General features: G+C 32.0%; 1 protein-coding gene across 5 annotated transcripts in view; it reads left to right on the top strand.

Moving 5' to 3' along the window:
- Positions 1-21,697, top strand: part of LOC141557963 (uncharacterized) — a 63,262-nt gene extending 41,565 nt beyond the window's left edge. For 4 of the 5 annotated variants that reach the window (XM_074294418.1, XM_074294421.1, XM_074294417.1 and 1 more), the window contains 2 exons: positions 8,198-8,292; positions 20,762-21,697. In XM_074294418.1, coding sequence (XP_074150519.1) covers positions 8,198-8,292; positions 20,762-20,961 — 295 coding nt within the window. In that variant the 3' untranslated portion in view covers positions 20,962-21,697. The remainder of the gene's footprint in view (positions 1-8,197; positions 8,293-20,761) is intronic. The other variant, XM_074294419.1, reaches the window with a different exon arrangement.
- Positions 21,698-21,939: the final 242 nt, after the last annotated feature.

The following is a 21,939-nucleotide window of genomic DNA, read 5'->3' as shown; positions in this document are numbered from 1 at the left end:
CAAATAGATGATAGAATAATTTAGTTAAAAACCTTTTAAATTTATCAATTCATAGGAAATTATTTATCTTATACCCATTGGCATTTTCATGCTAATCATAATAGTGTATGCAGTACCCACCACTTGCCAGGCTTTTTCTATCCCTTGAAAATTGCTTAAGTTCATTTTTAGTAATACTTTAATATGTTTAGCCCATATTTCCCCAATTTTGTTAATATTCTATGCCACTTAGAAAAGGTATAAATGGGATGACAGTATTTTGCTTAGTTGAATTTCCGCAAGGTCTGAATAGTATGGCCTTTATTCTTTACACAAGCCATAAGCCCAGGGCACAGTGTTAAGCAATTCATAATTGTCTGTTTCAACAACCCTAGGAGAGAGATAGGTATTAATATTTATTTTTTCCTTTGCACATATGAGGACTGACTGGATTCTTTTAATTTACTGCCATTGTGTTAACTCCAACCCAGTCAATTTTGATTTATAATAACTAGTGGCAATGACAAAACTTCATTTTGCACAAGATTTCATTATTTTAATTGGCTTATATTTTAAAAATTCATGACACTCCCAACTTTTCATTACTAATTCTTCTTTCTTTGAGTTGCCCAAAGACATTAACCAATTCCTTTAAATTTTCTAAATTACAAATCCCTTAGTCTAACTATTGAAACCAGAGCACAGAAGTAATCTTTTCTCAATCCATTGATATGATTTTATAAAATATATTTTGAAATCTTATATTGATTGGAGACGCAACACATGCATGAATGTTATCAGAGGTATTGTTTAAGAATATTCTTAAATCTTTTCTATTTCAGTGGGATTCTATTTCCCCTCTGAATTTTTTTTTTCAAAATTCCCAAACCAATTTTACTTTCAAACTTCTAAATTCACATTTTCAATGAAAACAAATCACAACTTTCTTTACCACCCCTGCATTCTTAACTTTTCTTATTTCCTTATGCAATACCGCTATTTTTTTCCTGCTTAATGTTTTAACCTTTCCTATACTTTAATAGTTACAAATACACTGTTCATACAAATATCTTTAAGGTAATCTTTGTTACAATTACAGTTTTTTTTTTGTTGTTTTGTTTTTTAAATAAGTGATAGGCAAATAGACTCAAAGACAACTTATTCATAACAAATTCCTCACTACAAGGTGTCATATATTTAGCTAGCTAAAATCTTAAATGATCATCTATTTCCTCAAAATTAACCTCTTTTATATATTCATCCAGCTATTTTGGCAATGCCCTAGGGATTCAACCAAAGCCCCAACTATGAGCACAGGAATGTAATGGGAATTGCACTACTGGAAAACTGTGATAGAGATTATAATTTTTCGAAGGACTCAGGAATAATGTAACTTTTAATCCATTTCTTTTCTGTAATGATTTCTTTAAAAATGTTGGGTAGACTTTTTTTTTCCCTGTCATGGTTTTCAGGTAGTCCAATAATTCTTTGATTATCTCTCCTGAATCTTTTTTTCCAGGGAGTTGTTTTTCTGATGAGATATTTTACATTTTTCTTCTTTTTTTTTCATTTTGGGGATTTCACTTTGTTCTTATTCTTGATGTCTCATTGAGTCATTCACTTCCATTTGTTCAATTCAAATTTTTGGTGAATTTTTTTCAATTAGCTTTTTTATCTCCTTTTGCATTTGGCCAATTGAACTTTGTTCACTGGATTTTTTTTCCATTTCATAAATTCTGTTTTTGAAGTTTTCTTTTTCCATTTCACTAAAACTATTTCTAAAGAAGTGATTTTCTTCATACATTTTCTGTTTACTTTTCCATTTTTCTGTGTTTCCCTATTTTTCTTCTAATTCTCTTTTAAGATCCTTTTTTGAATATTTCCAAGAGAGCCTTGTAAGAAGGAAACCAAACTTAAATTACACTTTGAGGCCTCATCTGGAGATATTTTTCTTTTAGTGTCCTCAGAGTTTGAGGTCTGTTCTTCCCTGTCTCCATAAAAGCTATTTTTAGTATAGCTTTTTTTTTTTTGCTATTTTGCTCATTTTTTTTTTTAAGTTTGGGGTGTGCTCTTAGGGTTTAGGGTACATGCCCAATTTAATTTGATCTTTTCTAACCTAAACACTATTAGTTATACAACTTATTTCTATATCTATTATACATATTCCTCAAGTTTTCAATAATTCTTTATGAGTTTATTATGTAATTATGAACTCTTTTATTCAGTAACCAATTAATTTCAACACAAGTTTTAATGTTTCTAATTTACCTGAACAATTGATTTAAATTACAGTGGTATCATTGAATTTCACCTATCTGCAGTTGCTTTATGATTTTAAAACAAGTTTTTTGCTTGTTTTTTCTGGGAGCACTTTGGTATTTGCCTTCAATCAGAGTCTCAAACAGGGCTTGCTTGGTGCTTTCAGGATGGCTTTGCTTAAAAGCAGTAAACAACAGAAAGTTAAATGAACTCCAATTCTACCCACTTTGATTCTTTTCTGAAGATGGGCTAAATTTTTCTTAAATATTCCTTCCTATGATAAACATCCTAACAGCAGGTAGTTTTTAAATACACATTTATTCTATACTAAAATTAAAATTAATGTTCACATATTGATACCTTAAAACTTCAAATTTAGAGATTAGCATACTGAAATTTGAAATTTCTGTAGCCTTAGCAAATGAAATGTTTTCTTTTAAAATTATGAGTTGTGGAATTAAGCTCACAATATTTTCAATATATTTCCTACTATTTTAATAATTCTCTGAATTCCTCTTTCACTGAATTTCTTCTAAACATGGCATGACTAAAAAGATAGTTCTTAAAATGCAAACTTAAGCTTTTTAAATCAAATCCCTAGTCATTTTAAAAGATCCCTTGAAAGAATAATTGATTTGTAAATTTTTTGTTGCTGTTTTCATTAAACTCTACAGTTTAGTTTCAGTATTTAATTATTTTTATAAAATCATTCAAATTATAAATTAGAAATGAAAGAAATTTGATTATTCACAAATTTGGTTTTCAATTTTTTTTAGGGGGAGGGAAGGATATCTTACTTTTCATTTAAATTCTGTATCTGTTTTTCCTATCAATTTTCAACATGACCAGTGTTGAAAATAGAGAAAAAAAGATAAATTTGTCCTTTTAAGCCTTTTTTTTTTGAAGGTTTATTACTTTTTAATACCCTGTTTCTTTTGGTTGATTACCTCAAAAGAAAAGGGTTTAGGTAAAACACCTGTTAAGCGATGCTTTAGCAAAAAGTACAAATAGCTTAGACAAAACACATTTCCCATTCTCTTAAATATTTTACTGATTATATAAAGTTCCTTTCTACCTGAAGTAAAGAACCCACCATTCCTAAACTCAATTTCATCATTTACAAAACAGACACATAGAGAACATATAACAAGATAAAACATTAAAGCAATCCTCAACTACTACTTAGTTTTTCTTTAGAAGATATTGATCAATATCTCAGCTCTCTTCTCTATTAAGTATAGAATTTATATTCCAATAGTGAGTCCACCCCTATCCTAATTGAGATCCTGTAGGGTGCATTCATTGTTCCCATTATTATGCCTAACCCCATTTCTCCTGCAGACATCCCCTGACCAGAAATGACACTGCTTTTAGAAACTTCTCCTGAGAGAATTGGACAATTCCCAAAGAACCATTTCTTTGAAAAGTTTTCAGCTGAAGGTGCTGGAGATTGTGTGGGGACACAATTTCCTATCTGGCCAATACCTGCCTACATATGGGCATCTTTCTTATAGCTAACACTATAATATAATCAGGAATTTGTTTTGACAAATTCTCCAGTACTTCAATTTTTAACTTTTGTGCTTAACTTCTAAAATCCTAACGCTGCTTAACTTAAGGCCTAAAGCTCAAAATTTATACCTACTCTCCTTTAAAACTTCCTGAAAATTTAGCTCTGATTGTTAATAATTAATTTAATCCTAAGTAAATATAAGTGATGAAAATAACCTTTTCCTTTCCTCATCTCTGTAAAACTAAAATGAGCCTTCGTAGGTCAGAAGAGGATGGGATTGCTCCCAGGCTGGTCACTTGCTTTGACAAATCACTGTTGTGGTGGGGAATATCTCCCTTAAGGCTGTCAATTGTACCCCAAATTATTGCTTTCTCAAGGTGGTGTCAGAACACTGGAGTTGGGGAATCTCTCCTGTACAACTTATCCATCAAGGAATTGATTGATTGATCATAAGATGAGGCATTGAAAATTTCCCCAAAGCCAATTTAAGAGATTTTTTTTACTGATGATAAAAATGATTTTAATTAATCCTTATTAAAAGAATTTAAAGGCAAACTATTTTAAGCAGCAGGAAGTTTTTATTTTATTTTTTTACCCCTGCTAGCTGATTAAAAATGAACAACTAGCAATTCCACTGATGAATCTTAACAAAGTGAAAAAAAAAAAAAAAGAAAGAAAAAAAAATTGAGGGAAAAAAGAAAACTCTCGTTTATGGTTTTAAAATTTTAAATTATCACCAGATACTTAAGAAAATTCTCGTTTATTGTTTTAAAATTTTAAATTATCACCAGATACTTTTTACAAAAATATAATTTGAGTGTTCCAGAGCTTATAAATTTAGATAGATTAATTACAAATTCAAATTGTCCCTCTTAGCCCATTTGTGTGGGGAGGAGATTGGGAGGATCCTTCTTAGTGGAAAATGAATTTCAGGTAAATTAAGACTTGCCCATCTAGAAGAGAACTTACCTCAGGCTCAGAAAATTAGGGTACAGACAGGGAGTCCAACCTCCCAGGGCTGGTGGTCATAGGAGAGCCATCAGCGAAAATCTAACCAGGAGTGCATTTCCTTTTATTTTATTTTTTTAATTCTCTTGCAGGGAGCAGCCAAAAGAGATACTAAACTCATCATTGTCCTTGTCTAGGTCACCCACCAATGTGAAGATTAAAATTATCCTATCTATAATGACAGACTGAGGTGTAGATGGCATTTTATTAAAGGGTCTATATTTCCCTTCAGTGAAGTAGATCTCAGATTTTCCTCATGATCTGCGATATCTCCTCCTTCCAAGGCCCTATTTTTATAGGGCTAGATATCCAGTTATTACAGAACAGTTATACCAAATGTAGAACAATTCCACTGAATAAGCACACTGTCAACAGAGTGAAGCAAGGAATATCTCTGCATAAGATGAAGAGGCTTCTCCTAATTTGGCAGGAGGAAATGGTAAAAGCCATCATAGTCAGTGACCTAAATGGTCACAAGACAGATGGTGTCATCACTGTTTTTGGACAAGTGATTGTCCTGGAAGTGCAAAAATATTTTTGGGGATTTTACATATAACTTGTCATCTTTGCCAAGCTGGGCTTGGTCAGGGTGGAAAGCCTTTAGTTAACTTCCTTTGGTTAAGCAAGTGAACTTGGAATTTACAGCTCACAGTTTTGGGGCCTTTTATAAAGAACTCTGACATGATTCTATCAAATTGATTGATACTGATTGGAAAAATAGAGTAGGGGCCCAAAATGAATTATTACTCTTAAATATTTTTATTAAGATTTTTGCATTCATATCAATGAAATTGGGTTTATTTTCTTTTTACTTTTTCTGGTTTAGCAGTGTATTTGTTTCTTCAAAGGAGTTTGGTAGGATCCCTTCTTTGCCTATTATTCTAAATAAACAATTTAACATTGGTATCACTTGATTTTTTTCTTTTAATATTTTAAATATTTTACTTTTTATATTTTCTCTTTAATTTTTTAGTACATATAAATTATTTTTATGAGTGTCCATCTTTTCTTTGCTATCTTGTAAATTGTTGTTTTGTTTTCTGCTGCACACCTTTTTTCTTTATTCTTTTTCCTTCCTTTCATACCCATCCTTTCATCCTTTCATCCTTTCATACCCCAAGCAGACTCTATAGTTAAGAAAAGGATATATTTATATATATTTAGATATATACATACACATACATACTCACACACACAGCTATTCCCTACTATTCCCCCCCCAGCTAAAAACACACATATCTTTCCTATCCCTGCTGACTCTCCTTTAATTCTGCTCCTTAAGTTGACTTGTTATTATATCACCTATCCCCACTCATAGATCTTCCTCCCTTTTCTTCATTCACTCTTTGCTTTCCTATCTGCCCATCCCTCCCTCCTTATTTTTTTATAGATTTTGGAAGGTGCTATATCCTTCATGGTATGTAGTATTGTCTGTTTTACTTATTCCCAATGTGAGTAGGTTTTCAAAACTGAGCCCTGCTCCCTTCTCTAATGTCTCGTGTCTATTCTTCCTCTGTACCTTATTTGTTTAACGATTACTGTTTTTACTTTAACTCTGCCCTAGTCTTTCTTTTGAGCTATCCTATTGTTGATGTCAATCTGAAACATATGGTACGCATTTCCCATATTAAAAATCATAAGCAATTTGTCTATGTTCTGTTCCTTGAAATTAATCTTTGATATTGGCTCTTACATGTTAACTTTTCTGTTAAGTTAGAATTTGGTTGGTAAAGTTCTAAAAATCAGCAAGTTCATTGAATGTTTGGTTTTTCTTATTCAATATCATCATAGATAATTTTGCTAGATATGTTTTTGACCTAATTATTTTGATTGTCAGTAGATATGATTCCAGTACCTGAGAGGTCTTGTGACTGTTAAGTCCTGTAAAATTCTAATTGTAGCTTCAGCATATTCAAATTGTTTTTTTCTTGTTTCTTAAGAATTTTTCTCTTTGATCTGGGCATTTCAAAATTTGGCAATATTCCTATGTGTTTTCCACAAATTTTCCACAAACACATTTCCTATGTGTTTTCTTGTTTGAGGGTAGTGATCAATTATTTTTTTTCCTATTTCTATTTCCCCTCATGTTCTATCACTTCAGGATAATTTTTTTTTTTTGGATTATTTCTTGCATTGTTGTGTGAAGGTTCTTTTTCTGGTCACAACTCTCAGGCAGTCTAATTATTTTCTTACATTTTCTTTTTTTGATCTGTTGACCAGATCTGTTTTGTTTTTCTTTTTGTTTTGTTTTGTTTTTGTTTTTTGCTAAGGCAATTTGGGGATAAGTGATTTGTCCAGGGTGTCACAGCTTATGTGTGCATAAGTGTTAAGTGTCTGAGGCCAAATTTGAATTCAAGTCCTTCTGATTCAGGGCTGGTATTCTACCCACTGCACCTACCTAAGTGCCCCTATTTTTCTTCTAAGATGTTGCACATTCTGTTCTACTTTTTTATTCTTTATAATCTGTTTTTTATTTCTTGGTCTCTTACAGCTTCACTAGCTTCCCCTTGCCTAATTCTAATTTTCAAAGAGTTATTTTTGAGATTTTGTATCTCCTTTTGTAATTAGTTAACTTTTTTCATAATTTTGTTTTTCTTGAATTTTAAAAATTTTCCCTCAAAATTCAATCTTTTCCTCACTGGCTTCCCCTTGCCCAATTCTAATTTTCAGAGAGTTATTTCCATTTTTGAGACTTTGTATATTCTTTCCTAATTGGTTAACTCTTGTTTTTCTTGAATTTTTTTTTTTTTTTTTAGTTTTTTCTCAATATTGAATATTTTCCTTATTATTGGGACATTTGATCTTTAAATTTTTTATAAAATTCATTTGTAAATCCATCTGGTCCTGGTTCTTTTTCCTTAGGAAGCTCATTTATGGCCCACTCAAATTTTTCTTTTCTTTTTTTTCTCAAGGCAACTTGGGATTAAGTGGCTTCCCCCCCCCCCCCCCCCCAGTATTACATGGTTAATAAGTGTCAACTATCAGGGGTGGGATTTGAACTTGTTCTCAACATCAGGATTGGTGCTTTATCATCTACTGACCACAGCTGCCTCTCAATTTATTTTTCTAAAATCTATTTAGAAATTCTATTTTCTCTTCTAATATTGATAGTTTTTATTTTTGTAAATATTGTTCCATTTTACTCAAACTACTAAATTTGTTGGCAACTAATTGTGTTTTTATGAAACCAAACCCTACTTTTATTATTTTATTATATGATATATATATTATTTATAATTTATTTATTTTTAATGTTTTTAAAAAATTTTCTCCAAGTTACATGTTAAGAAAAATTTTAGCATTCATTTTTACAAGATTTTGAGTTTTAGACTTTTCTCCTTCCCTCTCTCCCTCCCTCCCCTTCCCTCTTCTGAAGATGGTAGGCAATTTGGTATAATTTATACATGTACCATCATCTAAAACATATTTCTATATTAGTCACAGTTGTAAAAGAAGAAACAACTCAAAAGGAAAAAAAACACACACGAGAAAGAGTTTTAAAAGTAAAAAACACACGAAAAAGAGTTTTAAAAGTAAGTGAAAAAAAATGTTTTGAAATGTATTCCAAGTGCTGCATCAGTTCTTTACCTGGTTATGAATAGCATCTTCCTTTATGAGTGTTTTGTACTTGTCTAGGATTATTTGTGTGGCTGAGAAGAGCTGAGTTGACCATAGTTTATCACCACACAATCTTGCTGTGATAATATGTACCATGTTTTCCTGGTTCTACTCATTTCACTTTTCATCAATTTAAGTCTTTACAGGTTTTTCTGAAATCTGCCTGTTCATCATTTCTTTCAAAATAGTCTTCAGCTTGTTTAGTCATCGTCCAATTGATGGACATCTACTCAATTTTCAATATTTTATCACCACTAAAAGGACTGTTATAAATATTTTGTACATGTAGATTTTTAATGATCTCTTTGGGATTCAGACCTAGTATAATGTTATTGCTAGGTCAAAGAGTATGAACAGTTTAGTTGCCCTTTAGAGGTAGTTGTAAATTGCTCTCTAGAATTGGTCAGTTCAATTCCACTAATAAAGCATTAGGTCCAATTTTCCCCACATTATTTATCCAAAATTTATCACACTTCTCTTTTATTATATTGACTAATCTGATAGGTTGAAGTGGCATCATAGTTGTTTTAATTTGCATTTCTTTAACCAAGTGATTTTGAACTATATCTAGATAGATTTGATTTCATCATCTGAAAACTGACTCTTCATATCTTTGATTATTTAGCAATTTGGGAATGGTTTGTATTCTTATAAATTTGACTTTGTTCTCATATATTTGAGAAATGAGGCCATTATCAGAGACATTTACTGTAAAGATTGTTTTCCATCTTTCTGTTTTCCTTCTAATCTTGATTGCATTGGTTTTTGTACTAAAGCTTTTTAAATTTAATATAATCAAAATCCACTTTATATTTTGTAATACTCTTTTGATTATGATTTCCACACCCCCTTTCCATAGGTTTGACTATTGCTTGCTCTTCTAATTTGCTTATGATTCCCTTTATGAATAAATCATGTACCTAGTTTGACCTTATTTTAGTATACTGTGTACTAAATATTTGTTTAGTATACATTTAGTATATTAGATGTTGGTCTAGACTGATTTATTTAGTTCCTACCCCTATCTCAATGAGAATTAATCAATTTGATAGAATCATATCAAAATTTTACATATCAGGCCCCAAATCTGTGAGCTGCAGATTCTCAATTTACTTGCTTAATTGTAGGAAGTTAACTAAGGCCCTCAACCCTTGTTTTACTTGTTGTCAATGTGGCAAAGGTGACTCAATGATATGGAAAGTTTGCCAATATTTTTTGTACCTCTGGCCTATTTTCTTGTCTAATTGGATCACTTAATTAGTGGAGAAATTCTTTGTTCAAATCTGACTTTATTTGTGAGAAAAGTATTTTATAATTGTGTTTACATAGTTCTAGAGTTTGTCTTGGCAGCAGGTAGACTTGTAAGTATTTTATATTTTATATTATATTTTATATTGTTTCAAGTTATTTTACATGAAGTTTCTCTTTTCATCTCTTACTGCTGGGTTTTGTTGGTCATACAAAGAAATGCTGATTTTTGTGGGTATATCCTATATCTTGCAATTTTGCTAAAATTGTTAATCATTTCAAGAAAAATTTTTATTGGTGCTCTGGGGTTCTAAGTATAAGATGATGTCATCTACAAATAGTAGTTTTGATTCCTCACTGCCTAGTCTAATCCTTAATTTCTTTTTCTCCTCTTATTGCTAAAGCTAATATTTCTAATATTGAATAAAGTGGTGACAATAGGTATTTTTGCTTTAGCCCTGATCTTATTGGTAAGGCTTCTAGCTTATCCCCATCACAGATAAAAATGCTTGCTGATAGTTTTAGATTGATACTGCTTATCATTTTAAGGAATATTCCCTTTATTCCTATGTTCTCTGGTGTTTTTGATAGCAATGGGTGCTATGTTTAGTCGAAAGGTTTTTCAGCATCTATTAAGATTGATATCTTGATTTTCTTATTGATATGGGCCAAGGATATGGTTTTCCTAATATTAAATCAACCCTGAGCTCCTGGTATAAATCTCACCTGGTCATAGTGTATAATCCTTATGAAATAGTGCTATATAATCTCATTTGTACAAAATTTTTGCATTCATTAGTAAAATTGGTCTATAATTTTCTTTCTCTGTTTTAGCTCTTCCTGGTTTAGATATTAAAACCATCTTTGTGTCACAAAAGGCTCAATTTTATTTATTTTACCTTTAATTTTTAGAATTTCCAATAGAATTTCCAACTTAGGGTTTAATTGGGAATTTTTAGCTTTTTTTTTTTAATTTCACACTTCATTAATCTGCTTTTTAAAATTTTTATTGATGCTTTAAGCATTTTGTTATAAATTTTCCTCTGATCATTGCTTTTGCTGTATTAGACTGATATGTTGTCTGATTGTTGTCAATCTTTTTAATGAAATTATTGATAGTTTCTCTAATTTGTTTTAGTGCATTAATTCTTTCAATTAAACTGCTTAATTATTTCTAATTAGTTTTTAATCTGTGTGATCCTTATTAAATATAATTTTAATGCTTTGTGATCACAAAAATGTATTTTTAATGTTCTTTTTGCTCTTAACCATACAATTTTTATGTACTAGTTATATGGTTAATCTCTGTAAAACTATCATGAACCACTGAGAAAAAAATGTTTTCTATTTTCATTCAATTCTCTCCAGCAAAAATTTTTCACTTCTTTGACATTTTTTTGATTAAATTTATCTAGTTCTAAGAGATTAAACTCTCCCAAAATTATAATACAACTATCTATCTCCACTTTCAATGCATTTAACTTTTCTTTTAAAAATGTACATGTAGGGGTAGCTAGGTGGAGCAGTGGATAGAGCACCAGCCCTGAATTCAGGAGGACCTGAGTTCAAATCTGGTCTCAGACACTTAACACTTCCTAGCTGTGTGACCCTAGGCTAGTCACTTAACCCCAGCCTCAGAAAAAGGAAAAAAAAATATGTACATGTATATTTGATTCATATACTTTCAGTATTGATGTTTATCTATAATACCTTTTATCAAAATGCAGTTATCCTGTTTACCTCCTTTAAAAATTGAATCTATTTTAGCCATAACTTTGTCTGAGATCTAATTGTTTACCCCTATCTTTTTTGCCTCAACTGAAGCATAAAAATTCTACTCCAATCCTCCATTTTAACTTTATATTTCTCATTACCCAAATATTGTTGAATTCTCATTTGTAATCCATTCTGCTGTTTCCATTTTAAAGATGACTTCATTCCATTGACCATTCAAACTCATAAGTACTATTTGTGAATTTCTCTTTATTTTTACTTACTATATTCCTTCTGAGATTATCTTTTTATCCTATTATTGTTACCTTCTCTTCTCTTCTTACCCACATTCCTCCTTTTACTCACCTGAGTCTCTTTTCCCACCATCTTCCTAATCTAAATCTATATATCCTTCTAAAAATCCTTCCCCCTTTTGCCTCCCTGTTTTTTCATCACAAATTCAGAAGACTTCTATACCCCTCTGGATAGATTTTACAATACATTAAAATGTTAGATTTTTTTTTGTTGTTGTTGCTTGTAATATTTTCTTCTTAACTTGAGAGTCTTAAAACTTGACTATGAGATTCCTATAAGTTCTTGTACCTCTTTCAGGTATTGAATGGTAGAACTTTTTTCTTTGGACTTTGAATGCTGGTTCTAAAATTTGAGGGCAATTTGCCTTGATAGCTTTTATTAATAATGTATCAGATTTTTTTATCATAACTTTCAGGTAGTCTGGCAATTCTTATATCATCTCTCTCACATTCCATTGGCATTTAAAGCAAAGCCCTACGTTTCCAGTTTTCTTATGCTTGCTTTATCCTGATCCCACTCCCATGTACTCTGGCATACAATGACACTGCTCTTTCTCCCTTAATACACTCCATCATCAGATTCCCTATGTTTTCTATTCCCCATTATGGAATTTTCTTCTCTTGTTATCCCTGCGTTCTTACTTCCCTGTCTTCAGAGTCCCAGCTAAACTTATAACTAATATAAGTTTTTCCTGATCCTTTTAAAATTTTAGTTTCTTCCTCAGTTATCTCTAATTTTATCTTTTTTGTACACAATTTGCTAAATTGTTTTTCTTGAGATCTGGGAATGTCTTTTACCTTTTCTTTGCATTCTCAGACTTAACACAAAGCTTGGCAAGATAGTAGGCGCTGAATACATGCTTTGATTAGACAAATATTATGTATCTTGCATGTTGCCAAGTGCTATCAATATAAATTATCCATAGGTCTGGAAAACCTAAATTTTGGTTTCATCCCTTTCTAAAATCTAGAATCCTATATGTCTGACAAAGGTGATAAATATTTCTCATGAAAGGCCTGAGAGAAAATCTTTGGGAGATATTCCATATATCATGTGCTATGAGCATTTACATTAAAATATGATTTCCCTGCCAGATGTTTGTATCATATTGAATTTAATTAGATTCCACCATCACTGCCCTCAACTCTGATTTTACAAAATATAGTGATTATAGTGGTATCTTTCTTCTCTAACTCAGTTCTCTTTAAGTTATAAAGGTTTTATTAAGTGCTTATATATGTGCCAGACACTGAGGATAGAAAAACAAAAATGAAGCCGCTCACGGATGCTAAAGATGATGATATCTTTACTGATGGAAAAAAAAAAATGTTTATAAACACATTTGAAATACAAAGGAAGTTCTTAAATGGGGAGGAGCATATCTAGATCTGGAGGAATCATAAGGATTTTATTTTTTTCTCTGTCACCATATGTGCATTATAAGAAGATAATTAATCAACCACCTTAACATCTCTGCTTACATAAAGGGAGTAAACTATTTGGTTTGGTTAGTTTGCCCCCAAAGATTCTGTGTATCTCAACCTTTCTTCTCACCCATCTACCAGCATAAATAATCAAAGGATGAAATCCTGATTTGCTCACATCTAAGAGGAATGAGGACATATCCATATAGCTAGGTGGCCCAAGGGGCAGAGTATGCGACTTGGAGTCAAGAAGACCCAAGTTTCAGATATATGTCTCAGACACTTATTTGAGAAAGTCACAGTTGTAAAATGTGGATAATAATTTCTAATTCTAGTTGTCATGATTTAAATGTATCTTTTTTTTTTTTAAATACCATTTATCTCAAAACTTTCTCTGGTCCTTTTCATTCACAGAATGCAATCAAGTACATTTTTCCTATGATCAGACCTGTGGTTTCATTCCTGTTGAGTAATCACAAGAATAAGGCATCCAGTACATATAGTTCTGAGCCTGGAGTCAGAAAACCCCAAATTCAAGCCTAGCTTGACTTTTTTATTTGCAGTGTCAACTCCAGTTTCAACTGTAAAATGGGAATAATAACACTCTATCTCCTCCCCCCCAAAAGTGTTGTAAGGATCAAATGAAATCATTGTAAAGTGTTCACATAGTGACTGGCACATAGTAGGCATTTAATAATGCTAGTTATTATTACTATGTAAAAGGGCTTTGGTTTGAATAAGTTCTGGTGACTATCACACTTGGAGATGCAGAATCATTGGAATCCAAATTCTTAGAATTTTGAGTAATGGCAGGACTCAATTTATTGCAATGAATCATAAAATATTAAGAGTTAGAAGTAGTCTATAGAGATCTTTGGTCCAATTCTCTTGTTTTACATGTTAGGAAACCAAATCACAGAAAATTTAAGATATTTGCTCAAGATCACAGAGTTCCAATGATAATTATTGATGTTTAGGAACGATTACAATATTTGACTTAGTATATTAGGCTTGCTGGTTAGGTCAATAATTTTAATCTCTTTATGACTAATGATTTGTTTTTTACATAAGTCTACCAAATGATTTTTTGTCTTTTTGTTATTATTCAATGTCTTTTACATTTTTGTTTGACTCTTCATGTTTTACTGGATTGACTTCATGATTTACTAGAGTGGTTTGCCATTCCCTTCTCCAGCTCATTTTACAGATGAGAGAACTTAGGTAAACAGAATTAAGTGGCTTATCAAGGATCACATAGCTTAAGTGTCTGAGGCTGGATTTGAACTTGGGACTTCTTAACTCCAGGTCTGGAATTTTATTTGTTATTCCACCTAACAGCCCCTCTCTTCAGTCTGTCTACATCTAATAAATTTCTTCTTTTCTAAATGGGTTATGTAGACAACTGTTGTATTTTGTACAAGCCAAGACTCTGTAACTTTATTTGCATTAAAATTTCTTTTACCAACAGATCTAATGATGTGTATAATTTTTAGTAGATTTTAGGGATTTACCTGAACTATAAGGATATTGGTGGCGATGTTTGTCTGTTCTTCTTGGAGAGAGAACTACTAAGTCAAGGAGGAAATACCATGATATGCATTTAACTAGGTTTAAGTGAGGGAGGGCTGTGCAAAGTCACTAACCTCATTTTCTCATAAGTTTAGAGATTTAGAATTGGAAAAGATATCAAGGGACATAAAATCCAACCCTCTCATTTTCTCATTATAGACTAGGAAATTGAAGTACAGAAAGATTAAGTAATATGCTCAGGATCACACAGCTAATGAACATCTTGAGAATTTTGAAATCAGATCTTTTTGACACACTATATCAACCCTTCCATCCATTATGCAATGGGTTTCTTTGACTGCCAATATGAAGGGGAAGTGGGGGGGGGGGGAGAGAGAGGGAGAAAAGGAAAAAAAAAAAAAGGAAAATAATTTTCTGGATCAAACCTCTTCATTTAAGACACCAAACCTAGGCTAAGAAATAGAAGGCAATTAGGGTCTTCATTGTGCCTATTTGGAAAATAATTTTATTTGGCTTAGGTGAGACTGTTAGGATGGTTGAATTTCTCATTTCTTGAATAAAATGGAGTGATCAGAACATATTATTTGGTGCTATCTCACTCTTTGTGACCTCATTTGGGGTTTTACTGCTAAAGGTACTGGAGTAGTGTGCCATTAACTTCTCCACTTCATTTTACAAATGAAGGTTTAATGATAGATAAAATTAAATGATTTAGCCAGGACCACACAGCTAAGTAAATGTTCTAAGGCCAGATTTGAATTCACAAAGATAAGTCTTCCTGATTCCAAATATGACTCAGTAGCCACTGTGCCTCCTAATTCTCTTGGTCAATACATATTGTTGTCAAATGTAAGTGACATGGTATCATTAAATGCCCTAGATACAGATGTAAAGATTTCTCTAGAGAAGGAAGTTTTAAGCAAATCAGGTCACTGCAAACTGGCTTGACAATATGGAGGCTAATGTATGGAAGGGGTTCCCCAACCTTGTCAGCCTCCCAGGCCTAAAGTAGGCTTATAGATCAATAAAGACATGCTAGCTTTTTTGTGTAGGCACCCAATCTATAGGAGGAGGGATAATTTAATGACCAAAAAAGATGATGTGCTCACAGTTTTCAGCTATTGTTTTCCCTCTGATACTTTTATCACGTTTGATCAGTAAGATAACAAATAGACAGTAGTGCATTTGTGAACATTGATAATAAAAATAGATTTTTAATGGAAAAATATTGATTATCTATAAGAGTAAAGCTGTCAAAACTATCACTGCTGGTGAAAGGTAGCAAATGAAGTGAATCTGTGCTAATTACATTCTGATAGTTTATTTTCTTTTCAATAAATCAGACAATAAACTATAATATATTGCAAAAATGCCAGCTGTGTACCTTCAGTTACACTGCTATAATACTTATTCCCAATCTGGAAACATGAGCATGCATTGCTAAGTAAACCTTGGCTTCCTTGATACACATGATGATACTGTTCATAATATTAACTGATGGTGTGATAATTGTTAGATCAGCAGCTTAATTCATTGTTTTTTAAAAGTCCAGATTCAATTATAGACTCAAAACTCATTCCTTCTTCAACCTTCCCATTTGTGCTAAAGACAACATCCTTCTAGTCACCCAAGTTTACAATGCCATCTTCCTGCTTCTAATCAGTTATTCTACTGAGCCTCCTTCCACAATAATCTCTAGCATAGTCCTTAAAGATTTTACTCACAAAGCTACCAGCCTAGATTAATCCCTTTTTGCAACTGTTCTAGATCACTTCTAAACTTTCTCCATGCTTTCTAGTCTCCTCTTCAAGTAATCATCTTACAACATCAAAAATATGCCATTCCTTTGTTCTTTACATCTGATATGCCATCCTCTACTTAAATGTCTTTGGTGGCTCCCTATTGCTTCTAGGATAAAAATAAAAAATCCTCAACCTGGCATTTGATTCTTCATAACTTGGCTCTCCTTTCTAGTCTTAATTTCTTATTCTTTATAAACTCTTTTCCTATCCACCAAGACTATTAGCTATCCTCTATACAGAACAATCCAACTCCTGACTGCTTTGGGGTACACAGACAAATAAGGCCTTCTATGTTACCCTTCCTTTCTCTTCCTTAATTTTTCTCCTTTCCACACTACTCCCTTTCTTAACTGGCCATAACATGGAATAGAAATATTTTGAGAATATTTATTGCAATGATTATTGCTATATTGATAGAGTATATAGGTTGGAAAAAATAGATCTAAGGAAGCTCTCCCTGCTTGACTATTTCACCTACTTTAGGTCCTATTTTACTGGGTCCACTAAAAATCTATATTTTAACTGGATCCTCTTGGTAGAAAAGCAATCCTTCTACTTATTCCTAATTGATGCTCTGTGGTATTCATCACAATTGTTGTTCCAATATTTTGTTCTCTTCAAGCCTCCCATCCCTTTTCTGACTACTTCCTTTCTGTGTTTAATTTATAGTTTGAGGGAAAAAGTGAACTTATTGCCAAGAGCTTCTTCTTGCCTCTTTACTTCTCATCTTACATCCTCCCTGACCTTATCCTCTATCTGTTCCTTTATTTTAGTCTCTAAAGAAGAGGTGACCCTTTTCTTCACTCAGTCAATCCCACTACATTCCCTTGATCCTACTATTTTTCATTTTCTTCAGTAGATTTTCCCTTCCTTCCTCCTCCTCCCTCCCTCTCTTCTCCTCCTCCTTTTTTTCCCCTTCTCTTCCTCTTCCCTCCCTCCCTGTTATTTCAGAGAGAACTATCATCTTTTTAATTATCTGGATATGCAACTTGTGTTATCCCTCTCACTCATCTTATGTTTTCAAATGTAGAATCGTGTCATTTCTGCTTCCATGACATCTGGAACCTCTCACTTTCCATTCACAAAGTCACCATGCTAGTTAAGGTCATCCTCAAGTCATATTTGGACTAATGCAAAAATCTCTTAACAGATTCCCCTACCTTATCTCTCCTTACCAATTCATCATCAATAGTTTGCAAATTGATTTTCTTAAGGCATAGATCTAAGCATGTTGTATTCTGCTCACTCGATAATTTAGTGGCTCCCCTATTACCTTTAGGTTGTATTATTCATTGTTCTATTCACAAAGAATAGAATGCTGGGTTTGGAGTCAGGAAGACATTTCAAATCTGAGTTCAATCTTGTTTCAGACACTTTCTAGCTGTGTGACCCTGGCCAAGTCACTTAACCTTGTTTATCTTAGTTTTCTGTAAACAAACTGGAGAAATGCAAACCCAAACCCCAAATGGTATCACAAAGACTCAAACGTGACTGTGAAAAAAACTACTTAAACCAGATACTTCTATTCAGCATTCATAGCTCTTCTGTATCTGGCTTTTTATCTTTATGATTTTCTTTACTTCATTACTCCTTTTAAATACTTTATAATAAACCCAACCATAGTAATTTATTTGTTGTTGTTCACACAGGACAATCTCCCTATGTTGTTTTCCCACTTTTTCTTATATCTAAAATGCTTTTCCTCTACATCTAGAATGTGTCTTCCTTTAAGATTCAGGCCAAATTCTATCTTCTGCAAAAGACTTTTCTTGGCCTCTTTAGTAGGCTCTTAACCATTAAGTGGAGTTATTGCTCTCACCTTGCAACTCCTATCAGCAACCTCTCATCCATAGTTATTACATATGGTTTTGCAAAAACAAAACAAATTCTGCTACATATTTGCATTAGGTCCCATTATATTTTGAACATCAGAATTTTAACTAAAATTTTTGATGTAAATAATGTTCCATTTAACAACTTTTCATTTTAAGATTTGCATAAGTAAACTTAGGTTTTTTTTTTTTTTTTTTTTTTTTTTTTTTTTTTGTGTTTGTGTGAATCCCTTAATCCCTCCTCTGGTTGTGAGTTCTTGTACTAGCCAGAGCTTCTGGAAAGGAATCTTCTTCCCTTCTCTAAATTCTTTTTATGATATGACCTTTTATATTTAGGTTATATTCAATTCAAATGTATTTAGCAATTCTTATCAGATGAGGAAATGTTCTACCATAAGTTTGAGTTTGAGTTCCTGAATTGAGAGATAAAACAAGCTGCTTTGGGGTTTTCCTTAACTAGTCTGTTCCCCTGATTTAGTTGTTTTTTTTTTTTTAATACTAAATACTTTTGGTGGTTAGTTTTATACCATTTAGACTAGATCTAATAGTCTATTACTAGATTCCCTTTGTTTCCAATTTTTCTTATTTTTCCCTTGAAATTATAGAAAATTTTTGCTTCCAGATGAAGTCCTTCTTTTATCTAGTTCTTTAAAGTAATCCTTTGGTAATTTGCTATAGCATGAAATTTATAAATTAGGAAGTATCATCATTTTTAATAATCCTATGGCTCAAAGATGAACAAAAATGCCTCTAATTATTTTATTATTGCCTTATTTCTATAGAGGATTTTAAAATCATCATCATTTTTAATCTATTTTAAGTTATTTTGATTGGAATTTTTTCTTTTCATCTGAAATTCTATACACACTGGTTATTTTATGGATTTATTTTGCATTTTGCTATAGTACTGAAATTAATGACCATTTCAATTATCTTTGTTTTTGTGTTTTCTAAATAGGTCATTATATGGTCTGTAACAGGACATTTTTTGCCTCCATTTGCTGGTATAATGAGAGAAACATAATTTATCCCTGTACTACTTAGAAAAGCTTTCAGTATTGGGTTTTTATTTTAATTACATGTTCTAGATTATATTAAGGAAAGTATTTTGCATTCTTTTGTATTTGTTTTTTAACATAATGTTTTATTTTGGTTAAATCCTTTTCTCTACCTATTGATATATAATCATCTTTTGGCCTTTTTTGGTTACTTGTATAGTTATATGTGTTAATTTTTTCTAATAATTTTTTCTAATATTGAACCATCTCACCACATTTCTGGCATAATTCCATTTTGATAATAAGTAACATTTTAATATGTTGGTGTGTTTCATCTTTGTAGCTCTGTCAGTTGTAAGTGTATCTTGATAGACTAGTTCCCCAAAATGTTATAATTTCATAGTTATTTTTACACTTTCACATTTTTTTGAAGACTTGTCCAGAAATAATTGATGATTTTTTGTGCATCTATTTTGTATCTCACTACTTTGCTGAAGCTTACAACCATCTCAATTAGTTTCTTTAGTAATTCTCTAGGGTTATCTGAGTGAATTATTGTCTTCTGCAAAGGGGCATATTTTTTTATTCTCCTCCTTGCTGACTTTTGTACCTTTCATTGCTCCCTCTTAATTGCTCCCTCTTATTTTATTGCTTGGAATGGCATTTCTACTTTCTTCATTCTTGCTTTACTCTTGAACTTGTTTGGGAGAACTTGCAAGGTTTCTGCATTTTTGATAATTCCTTGTTTTGGAAATCTTTTTAAAAATCATATTAAAGAAGGGTCTTTCCATGCCTACTCAGATAATGCAGGGGTTAGTGTGCTGGACCTGGAGTCAGGAAGATCTGAATTAAAATCCAGCTTTAGACACTGAGCAAATTACCTAATCTCTATTTTACTTCAGTTTCCTCATCTATAAAATGAGGATAATATATAGTTCTCATCTCCCAGAGCTGTTATGAGAATCAAGTGAAACAATATTTGTAAAACAGCACTTAATATAGTGCCCGTTCTTGTCTAGTAGCCACCTCCTACTATCTCCACTCCCAATAATATAAATATATTTTGTCAAAGGCTTTCCCTGAAATTAAGAATATAACAAAGTGGGTTTGTTGTCTAAGTTGTTAATTATGCTAATTGATTCCCTAATGTTGAACCATCTTCATACCTCTGGTATATATTCAACTTGTGCATTTTGAATAAATTTTGTAATATATTGTTATAGTATCATTGCTCAGATTTTTTAAAACAAATTTTTGTATAAATATTAGTAGAATTGCTCTGTAAATACCTTTCTCCATCAATATTAATGGCACATCAAGTACCAAGCTCAGCTAATAGGCTATTCTATCCAGCCTAACTTTATAGAAATTAAATCTATCTTAGCCAGTTCATTAAAATCTTCTTTTAGTCATATCTAGCATATTCTAAAACTAAATCTAGTTGGTTTCCCCAAGCTGTTATTTTTTGTCAATTTAGATTGTTGTTATACCTCCCACACATTTTATATTTTGTGTTTTTAAGGATATCTTCTACCAGAAAGAAGAATACAAGAACAGGAACTCCTAAAGAATGTAATACACCGCCTGTTAATGCTAGACCTGCAGGCTGTTGTTGTGGCTGCTGTTGTGGCTGCTGCTGTAAGAAAGTCAAACAATACCAAGAACTTTCGAATACCAAAAAAAATAAAATCGGTCACCGATGCACAAAAAAATGTGAAGTAAAACGTGGAAATCAATGTCCAGATAACTGTTGTAATCCAGCTTGTTCAAAATTCACCAGAAGATAAGCCAAGACCATCAGAAGGTGGAGAGATAATTATTCCTTCCTCTATCATACAGCTTACGCTTCTTGAAGCTGGAAAAAAACGAGAGGGAAGGCCAGTTTAAACTGATGGCAATTGTTATTATGACGAAAAGCCTCATAATCAACATAATGCAAAGACCGAATACCAAGTATAGTATTGGAAAAGGTAAATTTTTTACTCACTTTGATGAAAATTCACTTTTTCATTCAAGTCAATCAGAAGAAATCCAGGTGAACCTATAAGATCCTGGGCATCTTCATCACACTATATAAGAAATCCATCTAGAAATTCTCTGCAACTTTTTTTTTTTTTTTTTTGCTTCCATTGGGTCTAGAAGTTTTGTCCTAATTAAGAGGATGAATGTGTTGATATATCCTAAGGAAAAATTGCTGCAGAAATGCAGGAATTCCCAATTGGAGGTGGGAGATGGCAATATAACCTTACATCAAGTCACATCACAAAAGTTTATGGACTTTTATCTAAGACTTGGAGATAAGCTTGCTTTCGATAACTTGGGAGCTCCCTAAAAAAACAAACAAAAAAAAACAAACCCACTAATCTTAGATTAAAATAAAGTGGGTAAGCTTGGAAAAAGTGATTGTTTGTAAAAGGTATGCTTAATATCTGCTGTAATAAAAGTGTAATTTTATGAACTCAATGTGTCAAAATTTTATGAACTATAATTGTCTAAAATGCAATTGCAGCAAAAGGATGCTATGCATTTTAAAATATTTTAAAGATGTAAAAACGTGGGTAAAATATGTAGCTTTAAGTCAATACATTAATTTTAAATTATTTCAAATAATTTGCACATTTCTGGCATCTTTGGCAGCCACCATACTTCTTTCCTGGTTCCAATTTCTAGTTAACAACTTTTTTATTTTATCCATTCTAT

The sequence above is a fragment of the Sminthopsis crassicaudata genome, chromosome 2, assembly GCF_048593235.1.
Source record: "Sminthopsis crassicaudata isolate SCR6 chromosome 2, ASM4859323v1, whole genome shotgun sequence".
Classification (NCBI taxonomy): Eukaryota; Metazoa; Chordata; class Mammalia; order Dasyuromorphia; family Dasyuridae; genus Sminthopsis; species Sminthopsis crassicaudata.
The sequence above is the reverse complement of the archived record's forward strand: the minus strand, read 5'-3'. Positions and strand labels throughout refer to the sequence as shown.